The 11,577-nt window shown below is 45.3% G+C and overlaps 1 protein-coding gene across 3 annotated transcripts; it reads right to left on the bottom strand.

Moving 5' to 3' along the window:
• Positions 1–6,894: 6,894 nt before the first annotated feature.
• Positions 6,895–10,973, bottom strand: LOC136552951 (importin subunit alpha-1b-like). 3 transcript variants are annotated; one of them, XM_066544526.1, is made up of 10 exons: positions 10,569–10,973; positions 9,931–10,027; positions 9,760–9,851; positions 9,554–9,679; positions 9,285–9,470; positions 8,911–9,074; positions 8,736–8,814; positions 8,023–8,151; positions 7,717–7,844; positions 6,895–7,617 (listed from the first exon to the last, which is right to left on the bottom strand). In XM_066544526.1, the coding sequence occupies exons 1-10, from the start codon at positions 10,863–10,865 to the stop codon at positions 7,224–7,226; spliced, it is 1,692 nt and encodes a 563-aa protein (XP_066400623.1). In that variant the 5' UTR covers positions 10,866–10,973; the 3' UTR covers positions 6,895–7,223. The 3 variants fall into 3 exon arrangements, with proteins under 3 accessions (XP_066400623.1, XP_066400625.1, XP_066400624.1); XM_066544528.1 differs by having other exon boundaries at positions 9,760–9,846; positions 10,569–10,723; XM_066544527.1 differs by having other exon boundaries at positions 6,896–7,617; positions 9,285–9,467.
• Positions 10,974–11,577: the final 604 nt, after the last annotated feature.

Here is an 11,577-nt window from a genome sequence, read left to right as displayed (position 1 = left end):
TGGTTCTTGGAGAGAGGTCACTTCTCCCTAGTGTAGGGGCTTGCCGCCTATATGTAGGTAAACCAAGTGTGGTACTTGGAAGGCTAATATGGAAGTGGTGATCTGAGGAACATTTGAGATGCTTAGTTGAAGAAATCAAAAGGGTTGATCAAGAAAAGCAAGCAACACCCAAAAGAGAGCTAGTCATGATATTTCAAGTGGTATTCACAAATTGATACTCTCATGTAAGCAAAGATCAAAAGATAAAGCAAGTCAACCACAACAAGAAAATGCACTTGATCATAAGTGGTATTCATTTCATATGGGTGAAGAATGGAATTCAAAACGGTATCTATTGGTCTTCACCAAGCTTATAATTAGACTTCACATTGCTATTGGAGTAATGAATTGGAATCTATGTGACTATCCTCTACTCCAATATAGCAAAGGTATCATTGTAATGTGCATGATCATTTCATCCCTTACTAGTGTGCGGTTAGTGCATATAGTACATGCTTCATAGGATCATGCATAACAAATGAAATATTTAAATTCATAGCCTACCACTATTGTTTAAATGATTGCTTGATCTAGTGGTTAGTACATGAATTAGCTCATGAGCTAGTGAACCCAAGTACTTGACTTAATTTGGATTGCTAACAAGTGACAAGTACAACATTGGAAAGATAACCCTTGCAAGAGGTGTGAAGAAGCTTGTCATTGGTTTAAACCAGACTTGGAAGCTTAGGCAAAACAATTTAGTTCAGGTCAATCATAGAAGCTCATGATAGTGATAAGAGTACAAGCACAAGACAACAATACAAATGGATATCTAGTTTGTATGTTTCAACTCACAAGTGATATCCTATAAGTGGTACTCATGAAGATAGCAAATGTTCAAGAAATGGTCTTTATTGATAAATCAAACAAGTGGTTCCATACTAGAAGATTCTTTTAAATGGTATTCACTTCCTACAAGTGGTATCTATACATAGTAGACGATGGTTCCACAAGTGATCCTCAACTTTAAATGATCATCAAATGAAGAATGCATCCCTCAACTACAAAAGTTCAAGTGTATCAAATAGATGACCCATGCTATCACATAGGGGGAGGTGTCACACAAATTGGTATCAAGATCAAAGATCCTACATGTGGTATCTCAAGAAGCCCTACACAAGATACAAGTGGTATAAGTTATAAGTGGTGTCATTCCAACCAACAAGTGATGTCCATCAAAAATACAAGATTCAAGCCTCAACCATCTACCCCAAAATGCATACATTTGCATCAATGAGAAGCACACCTTTTATGGAAATTGATGATAAAGGGGGAGAGATTGTACAAAGATATGAAAGCTTGATTGAATGTGGGAGAGATTGTACAATGGGGGAGATGAGAGGTTAGACATGGACAAAGAGGGAGCAACATTGGAGAAAAGAGAAGGATCAAAATTTGTGGACAAGAGAAGCACACAAGTAGGGGAAGCAAGCTCATGGACATGGACAAAGAGGGAGCAACATTGGAGAAAAGAGAAGGATCAAAATTCTTGGACAAGAGAAGCACACAAGTAGGGGAAGCAAGCTCATGAACTTTGATTGATTGCATTTGATATGTGCATATTCATGTGCTTGCTTGCATTGCATAAACTTTCAAATTCAATATGCATGCTTATGTGGTGTATGCTAGTTATAGAACTTGAATGATGATTTGATAACTAGCATGCATAGGATGATAGCTAGACACTTGGTATGCTTTTCAAGTAATGCTAGTACCTTGCTTTTAATGTTGATCTCACAAGGTATCTAGTGCTTTTATTTCCAAGTGATGTCTAGCTAACCATGGTGCTAAGGATGAACTTAAAGGTGCAAGTCCGATTGGTACACGCTTCAAAGGTTTATTCTATACACCTTAGCATCATTTTGTAGTATTTACTCTCCCACATTTTTAATCTATGCATATGTGCAAACTCAAAGTCAAATACTCTAGCACATATGTAGGGGGAGCTAATACTACCATTTCAGGTTCGTGGTACTTGTCCAAAATCATTTTCACATGGTAAAATTGCTTGGGCAAGCAACATGAATCCAAAAGAGCTTAATTTATATATCTTTGTAGAGTTGTCATCAATTACCAAAAAGGGGGAGATTGAAAGGTCCTTGTTTGGTTTTGGTAATTGAGTGACAACCTAGGTGGACTAATTGTGTTTATGTGAGATACACAGGTGATTAGTCCACAGGTACATGTGTGTGAGCAACATATGCCATGAAGGTGAAAATGGCTTGGAGATGTTGCAAAGCTCACACATGTGATGATGAAGGAGCTTAAATGCACATGAAACATGACATTGAGTCATGTGATTAAGGTGGAGAAGATCAAGACAAGACTTGGCTTGATGGACCGGTTGTAAGCATGAAGGGCAAGTCGAAGGCTTTAGAGTGATGGACCGCGTGGCGGTGAAGCTTGAGCAAGACTTGGTGCCGATGGACGATGGCAACGGTGAAGAGCAAGTAATGTCAAGATCGATGAATCAATATGATCACGTGATGATATGAAGTGGATCATATCATTGTTGATCGTGTTGGTGCATGTGTTGCATCGACATTGTAGGAGATGGAATGGAATGCGCAAGGCAAAGGTATAACCTAGGGCATTTCATTTCATCGGTCATAGGTGTATAGAGAAGTTTATGACCGGGTTTAGGATAGATGGCCGTACTATCAAGAGGGGCAAACTTGTTTGCATATCGGTCATCTAGTGCCACTCGAGTGATCTATCTTTGCATCGTCGCTAGGATCGAGTGGCGTGGCAAGTTGAGTGGCTAATATCCTTTGGAAAATGATTGTGAAAAGCTAACACACATACACATGGTGGTGTACACTTGGTGGTGTTGGCACATTTACAAAGAAGGTGGTGTTTGCAGGGTTGAGATGGGTTTGGGATTCGGCGCTTTCAGGAAAATGGAATGACTATATTCTATTACGCAGGATGCAAATTCTTGTGGTTAGCACATTGGAGCAAGGGTGAAAAAGTTAGAAGTAAAAACGAGTTGATCGCGAAGACGCTGGCATCGGTCAACTGACCGGACGCTGGGTCTGAAAGCACCGGATGCTGGCAGCATGCGTCCGGTCGAGCTGACGGGTCTGCACAGTACCGAGGGTATTGCACCGGACGCTGGTCTGTATCCGGTCAAGGTGGACCAGACGCGTCCGGTCGAAGAAATACGCCTCGGGGAGCTTACTGGAAACGACCGGACGCTGGGGTCCAGTGTCCGGTCAGTTGAAGCTGCTGCGTCCAGTCAGGACAAGTGACCGTTGGAATCGGGACATGTGGCCGTCTGCGGGCGACCGGACGCTGAGGTCCAGCGTCCGGTCAACACGCCCGGAGCGTCCAGTCGGCCCGATTTTTGCCCAGTGAAGGGGTAACGGCTAGTTTAGCCCTTGGGGCTATAAATAGAAGTGGCCTTTGGCCATGGCTGCAGTGGAGCACCTTGGGGGACTTTGTGTCCATGCTTGAGAGTGCTTAAGAGCCCTCCATCTCACACATACTTGATAGTGATCATCCGATTGTGTGAGTGAGCGATTCTAGTGCGATTGCATCGTGAGGTTGCATCAAGTGGCACTAGGTGATCGAGTTGCAAGCCGGTGGTGCTTGTTACTCTTGGAGGTTGCCACCTCCTAGACGGCTTGGTGGTGGTCTCCGTCGAAGCGCGCAAGAAGCTTGTGCGGCGCTCCGGAGAAGTGCTTGTGAGGGGCATTGTGCTCGCGCCCGCGGGAGCCGCGAAGAGCAACTCTAGTAAAGCATGTCATTGAGCTACCCTCACTCAAGGGGTAGGTTCTTGCGGCGCCCGACATGCGGGCTTAGCGGGTGATGCTAATTAGCCGCCGAACCACCAAGTGAGCGGTCGACACAACGGGGACTAGCGTGTTGGCAAACACGTGAACCTCGGGAGAAAAATCATCGTGTCAACCTTATTCTTCCCGTTGGTATGCATCCCCGTTACACAAGCTTGCAATTACTTTTATACATATTAAGCTTGTGTAGTTGCTCTTGTAATTAGATAGCTTGTGTAGCTTGCTAATTACCTTCTTGCTTGTGTAGCATAGAAGTAGCTCCCTTGCGTGGCTGATTTGGTTTTAGTAACCTTGTTAGTCACATTGCTTAGTTTGTGTAGCTAAGTTTTTGCGCTCTCTAATTAGGCATTGGTTGCCTTGTTATTGAGCATTGCTAGTGAGCTTAGTTAGCTTTGTGCTTTTGCTTACTAGCATGTGTAAGAGCTCCCTTGTTGCTTAAAGTACTAGTGGCATAGGTTTGTGTAACATTGCTCCTAGAATTGGTTAGGTGAGCTCTAGCTAGCCCGGCACCTTTGTTGCTTGATTAGTATCTTTGGAAGGTGCTAGAGAACATAGATAGAGGGGTGTAGTCTTGGCTAGACCGATAGTTATAATTCCGCACTTATTTCGGTTAGCCGACGCGATTAATTTTAGAAAAGACTATTCACCTCCTCTCTAGTCCGCCATCTCGACCCTTCACAATGCCTTACAGAGGGGACCTCTCTCCCCCCATATGTTTTCAGAGATGAGAACAAGAATTGGCCTAATAAGCCTCGGCCCGGCTCGTCCTAGACGCAGAGCATTTATCCTAGCGGCGACGGGGGGTTGGCTGAACACGGTAAATCCGTCGCATGTATATTTAGAGCTTGTTTAGATACGATACAGATTTCTAGTTACTAGTTAGGGCTAAAAATTAGTCTAAATTAATTACGGTTGGCTAACAATTAGTTGAAGACTTCTAATAAATTAGACTACCTATCAGAGACGAAGCTAGGCTTTGCTGTTGGGGTCAATGAATTTCTGCAGACTCAATGAGAACTAATGTACTGTACTGTTTATCCAAGGCAAAGACCCGAGCTTGTATTAGGATTGACCTCAGCGCCACTTTGGTCTGGCTTCGCTCCTGATTTAGATGCACTGGAGCTAATTTATTAAACTAAAAATTAGCTAGCTAACAATAGCCATGGTATCAAACATGCCCTTAGATTTTATCGAGTGAGACCGCGTCCTCCAAATCGCTTTGCCGAGCATCATCAGCTAGCCTACCAAGGTTTACCCATTAACAATTGACATCTCCTTACTATCTCCTAATTAAGCCGTCTCGACGACGGTGAATGTGTTTTTGTGTGCTCGGCAACAGTGACTGCGAACGCGAGGGGTCGATGCCACGGGCCCACGGCCCTCCGGACGCATCGATCATCAGCAGCACGTGAGGGCGACTTGACTTGTGAACGCGCCGCGTGCCCGCGCGCGCACGACGCGTTCATGCGCCGATCCCGTTCCCGTCACCTTTTTCTACTGGGACTAGGAGTCCGAGTACCTGTACCTCCGAGGCTCATCCCTTCACACTGACTGACAGCACAGCACGGCGATACAGCATGTATGTCTTGTACGGGCTTCACACTGACCACGGATCCAATAATCCTCTGCTATTGTGTTGTGCATGACTTGCATCAGCATCCATCTGTACTGTACGTGCTAACTTACCTTGCTTAACTTTACAATATGGAATATATAGCTAATATAATTTACGATGCAAGTATGCAACAAAGTGAGACGACTTGTTTGTCTGGTTAATTTGGTCGCCTGGTCATGATCTGATCTGATCTCATCCTTATCGCCTGCAACAGTGGACTACATGATTCTGGGGACCAATGCAAGACGACCAACGAGCTAGGCTCAAGTCTACATATCACGCACGCCATACATGCATCTTTTATCCGGAGTATCCGGAGGCTACCAGAGAATTGCAGTGCTAGCTAGCTAGCTTCTCCGATCCGATCATGCATCTCGATCTCCTCTCGCCGCCACATGTCTGAATTCTGAACTTGTGTTTCCTCGATAGATGGAGTATTAGAGTATAGCGTCATCCCCTCAGCCTTGTTCAGATGTAGTTGGATTCGCATCAATCCAGGTGGATTGAAGTAGAACTTAAATTAAATTTCACCACAATCCACTCCATCACATGTGGATTGAGGTGTATTCGATAATATTCAAGGCGGCATGGAGATGGGGATGGAGCTGAGGCAGTGCCCAGCGACCATCAAGATTGTCTCCGCCACAAATCGCTGCGAAAAGCGCAGCCAACAATGCAAGTCATCAAGCAAGGAAAAGCGCAAAAAGGAGCAGGAAAGAGCTCCACCCTGCACGTCTACCACCAGTTAGCCGCCGTCCAAATGTCCAACGCAACGCAGTGCAGAGATCGAGGTCTGCGACGTGGACACTGCATCCAGCAACTTGCATGGTGGCTGTGCTGGTTGTGGCACATCCATCTCTTGCATGCCATCACGCACGGAAAACACACAACTACAAACAGAGAGTCCAAGCACGCCTCGGCGCGTGCAGGCCCGGCCGGCCGGCAGGAGTTCCGGTCGTCTCGTGCTCACCTCAAGCCACTAAGTACGTCTTCGAGACAACACTCCAAAATATATCAGATTATATTCTTGCTCTTGCTTGCCAACGAAACATATATCCATTCATCCATGCTTTGTTTGTGAATCTGAACGTGTATCAATCAATCCATGGCACAACCCGAACCATGTATATATCTCTCCGTGACATTTCAGTTTCAGAGGAGATGAATACATGGATGGATAGATACTACGGTAGGTGACGTGAGTATGTATCCATCCTGGTCATCCATGACATGCTTCTCCAAAGTCCAAAACCTCTTTGCCATTTGCCACCACCACCAGCAGCCATTCCAGATCCCACTTTTTTTTTTTGGCAGGTTCGGACGGTGAAGAGCAGTGGGCAACTGGGCACCAACAAAGAAATTGCAAGGGCAACGAGGCAAATCTGGGTGAAGATTCATCAGTACAGCGAAGCAGCACCATTCTACAGCCAGCCCAATCAACGGAAACATGGACCAAATCTTCAACCTTTCAGCAGCACGCACCAAAAAATTTTCTTTTCAACTAGAGTGTCCTATTACATTACACGAGCCAGCCTTCTAAGATTAAACCTCTCTTCTCATGGCCCAAATTCTCCATTCGAAATCTCTGTCTAGTCAAAATGTCCCAATGTCGCCTACAGAAACGTGATGCGAAAATTCTGCACATAACTACCTGACTTTCACGTATTCCTCTCTACATCGACCTGATTATAGTAGTTATCATACTATATGCCACTAAGAAAAGGAACAAGGCCTTGTCTCCTGAACTACACATGCAATACAATAACTGCCATCACTCAGGCTTCATCTGCACCGGAGGGCGGCGGTACCGGTGGCTGCGCAGCATCTTCAGATGCTGCTTCCACGGTATCTGACGAGTCATTTGAACCTGGGATGTTCGGACCATCACTCTCGCTCACTTCTTCCTCCCAGTAGCTCTGCAGCAGCTTCATGACTAGCTCGAAGATTCTGTCGCTGTCGACATCCTGCAGATCCTCTAGTTTCTCCAGACCTCCGCACTCTAGAATAAACTCGGCATATGGGTTCGTCCCTGATTCCTCACCCTTCTTCCCCACCTCACCTGCCTGGAGTATGTTCTCAAGAGCTTCAAGGCACGTATATACAAGGTCAGGATCGCTGTAGGTGAGGGCACTGCAGAGGGGCTCTAAACATCCCCGGCTGACCAAATACCTGCATCGAAACGGTAGCCAGTCATTACAGACAACCATGTTCAGCTCCATGTGCCTAAACACTGAAGAAAGATTCAGATGACCACAGGGCAGAACGTACTGAATTTGATCACTTGAACCACTAGATGCAACATTTGATATAGCCCAAGCAGCCTCTTTTTTAATATCTGTCTCTGACGTCCTTAGCAAGACAATGAGAGGGGTTATAATGTCTGCATCAATTACTACCTGTCGGAAGAATCAAGAGCCAATAAAAGTGAGGTAATTCGTACATGATTCAGTAAACATGGGAGAAGCATGATGATGCAACATATGTACGTGCAGGTAGGACATATTCAGGCACGTCCATTTGATGGCACAAAAAGCATTTTTACATAGGGAACGAACAAGATCCGGAATATACTACCTGAATCTGATCCTTGCTACCAGCAGCAATGTTAGAAACAATTAGACACGCTTGTTTCTTGATGTTCTTTGGGTAATTACGTGCTAGCAACTGCGCTAAGCAATTGAGAATGCCATTCTCTACTAAGACCTGCAAAATATTGTTTCGTTGCAATTCAGAGGTTAGGGGGGGAAAATCAAAGCAGAATGTAGAACTAATTCACTGTGTTAGAGTAAGTATAAAAACTTTTTGACAGATGTGAAAACTTTTATTTTATGTTCCCCTTTAACAGAAATTGCAGATGCATGAGTATTTTGCAGTGAAGGCTTGCAGAGCCCCTCCAAGAGTTCATCGGACCAAGGACAATACAGAAGGCGATCATGATATGAACTTGGAAAGTATGAAAAAGGCACCCAATGTAAAAAAAAAGGGTACTGTTAGCATAGTTGCAGTTGTGATGATAGCCGATGAGGTTTATTGGGGTTATCACATGAGGCATAGAATTTTAGTAGTGTAATAATAGCTGCAATTGTGGCAATAAAATGTTACTGCAAACCAGGATATATGATTTTGGGTCTTAAAAAGACCAAAGCATTATTACTGACAGCAACCAGCATCTCCATACTCAGTTCTTTGGCCATTACATTCTACATTCTAGTAACTGCAGATCTCTGGGAATCTGCATCAGTAAAGTAAAGGACGAGGGCACAAAGAATGCATAGCTATAAAGCTACCTCAACTTGCTTATCATCTCCCGCAGAAATTCTTGCGAGTGCCAAAATGACAGGGAGAAGAACATTAGCTGATGCATGCCTAAAATCATGAGAAGAAGCCCAATTAGCTATAAGGACTACCAAGTAGCCTTATAATATGTACACTACACTAGGAAAAATGAATCAGACAACTTACATCAAAAGATTTACAAGTTGAGGGCAGACCCCAGCATCTAATACATCTTGGATAGCATCACCTTTACCGCCACATATGTAGTAAACAGTCCAGCATGCATCTGCCAGTATCTTCTCGTCAGCAGAATAAATAAGCTGGCTGATAATTTCTAGTATTGGTTTCACCTACAGTGCCCAGTCAAAGCAGATTATCAGCAAACCCTTTCTTCACAACAAAAACAACAACAACAAAGCCTTTAAGTCCCAAACAAGTTGGGGTAGGCTAGAGTTGAAACCCAGCAGAAGCAATCAAGGTTCAGGCTACTTGCACTTAAAGGCTTTGTTCACAAATTGAAGAAAAAAGAAGGAACAAAGATAGCAGTAACAAAAGCCTACTTGCACTTCGGCTGGCAATTTTCCAAAACAAAGATTTGAAAGGGCCCACGTAGCAGTTCTCAGAACTGGAATCTTCATGTCTTCTCTAAATTGAGAAAGTAGAGGCGTAAGAGCACCATGATCAAAGAGAATGTCTCTGCAGCTAGGCAAGTCAGCAGCTATATTCCCAAGACACCAGATAGCCTGCTTAACATGTCAGAGCCCACGATATCACATACTAAACCATTACAAACAGAAATATTGATCAATATTCAATATAACTGCTTCACCTGATGCCTGATATTCGCATTTGGTGATCCTAATAGTTCCACCAACCTTGGAACAGCACCGCATTCTGCAACCAGCAGTGTATAATCAGATGCAGCTATGTTGGTAAGAACCCATGCAGCCTCCATCTGCAAAAAGGACACGAGGTTAACTACACAAGAAAATAAAAGAAAAGAGGAAATGAGGGGGATAAAAGCAAGGAACATACTTGGAGCTGGGGAAGCCCATGTCTTGAAAGAAACTCAGCAAATCTGGGCAGGACATCCGCTCGGATGATTTTTATCACAGTTGAGTTCTTCTCTACAGACAGAGCTAAGGTCAGAAAAACATACAATACAATATAAAAGGAGCTGTATCTCGCATTAAACATGTCAAGTACCATCTGAAAGAAGTTTCCTGAACTGGACTGTGGCTTCGAGCTGACTGGTGGTGTCATCTGAACATAGTTTGTCGACCAGCTCTGCCAGGCCTTCAAGCTAACTGGATACAAAAGACAAACTAACGAAATTTGAAAAGAAACACAAGAAGTACATGAATGAAACTACTGAATGAAGGCATCATGTTTTTCTTAAACTTTGAAATACCAAAACATCAGATTCCTTATAAGCTACCATAAGCCATTTCCCAAGCCATACAAGAAACATGGTATCAGATTGGTCCATGTTTTCAATATAACTTTCCCACATCTATCTGTTGGGTTCACCCACTGAGAAGGTAGTGTAAATAGTGTTTTGGTGGAGAAAAGGGCACGGTAGACATCTAATTATTTTCAGAACTTCCTTCGGCACATTAATCACGGGCTTCAGTAAATTTTGAATGTTTATGCTTCAAACTAGATTCATCATGCTGAATTTGAATTTTTGGATTCTAAGCCTCGTGGATTTATGATAGCATGGCATGATTCACAAGTTACACAGGAGAATTGCATTGGTTTCACTCAGTTCAAGATGACATTTGGCTTTATCGAACTTTTAAAACACTCGAATAAGTTTATTGAACCCTAGGCAAGGCACGCACCTCTGACTCGGCGGCATTACGGGGAGCCGCTACGTCGGGCGGCGAGGAGGGAGGGAGTGTCGGACGGGTGTTGCCTGCGGGTGGGGCTGCTTCGGCGGGTGCAGGAGCCGGATCGGAGGCAGGCACAGTGGGAGCGGGCTCGTCGCGGCGACGCTTGAAGAGCCCCGCGTCGCGGTCGAGGCGGCGGAGGGCGAGGAGGTCGTCCTCGCGGCGGCGGCGCGAGCGGCTGAAGTCGACGCGCGACTTGTAGGCGCCCCGGCGCGCCTCGCCGGACTGCCGGCGCGGGGCGCGCGGCATGCCGGAGATGCGAGGTGGATGGGTTCGTTGAGAGAGCAACCGCGGCAGCAAATTCAGGTTCGGATCCGGCGTCGAGTTGGACTGTTGGAGCCCCCTTCGTAGTTCGGACCTTGGCTAGGTGAGGCACATGTGCTAAACGATGTTTTGTGAACAGAAATGCTATAATTTCCTGTTGGCACATGAATTTCCTGTCCGCTGGACGAAGAATCGACGTCTGGTCGTGCCCATTTGCCTTGTGACGCTGATTTTGCCGGGCCCACTCTAAACGTTACTGTTTCAAATCAGGAATCGCGCCTATCCGTTTCTAGCTGTCTTATTTCCCCATCGTATTCTCCCCTCCGACGCTCTCCTGCCCACAGAGGCGATTCGAGAAGCGACCTCGCCACTTCGCCACGCCCCATCTCTGCGCATCGCTTCCTCCTCACCGATTCGGTTGCTCGGTGTCGTCTGCCATTGCCAGAGCTCAGGAGGTCCTTGTGTGTTCGGCGCTTGCTCCCCTTGTTTCTGTCGGCGTCTCTGTGCGTGGCCTCCCCCTCACCGAATTGGTTGCTCGCTCCTCATCTGCCATTGCTAGAGCTCTGGAGGTACCTGCGTTCGTCGCTTTTCTCCCTTGATCTGAAGTTTGCGTCATATGTTGCCTGATGGATGGAGATTTGGAGATTTCTGTTGGATTTGCGTTGGATTTGAGGGATTTCGGGTTGTGGCTGTCATA

This window comes from Miscanthus floridulus, chromosome 4, assembly GCF_019320115.1.
Source record: "Miscanthus floridulus cultivar M001 chromosome 4, ASM1932011v1, whole genome shotgun sequence".
In the NCBI taxonomy this organism is placed as follows: Eukaryota; Viridiplantae; Streptophyta; class Magnoliopsida; order Poales; family Poaceae; genus Miscanthus; species Miscanthus floridulus.
Note: the sequence above shows the minus strand (reverse complement) of the source record. Positions and strands in the feature narration are given on the sequence as shown.

Coding starts and splice junctions, on each gene's coding strand:
- LOC136552951 (XM_066544526.1), bottom strand. CDS start 10,865: ATGCCGCGCGCCCCGCGCCGGCAGTCCGGCGAGGCGCGCCGGGGCGCC. Junction 9,680..9,759: donor ATGGGCTTCCCCAGCTCCAA/GTATGTTCCTTG, acceptor TCCTTTTTGCAG/ATGGAGGCTGCATGGGTTCT. Junction 7,618..7,716: donor GGTTCAAGTGATCAAATTCA/GTACGTTCTGCC, acceptor GTTTCGATGCAG/GTATTTGGTCAGCCGGGGAT.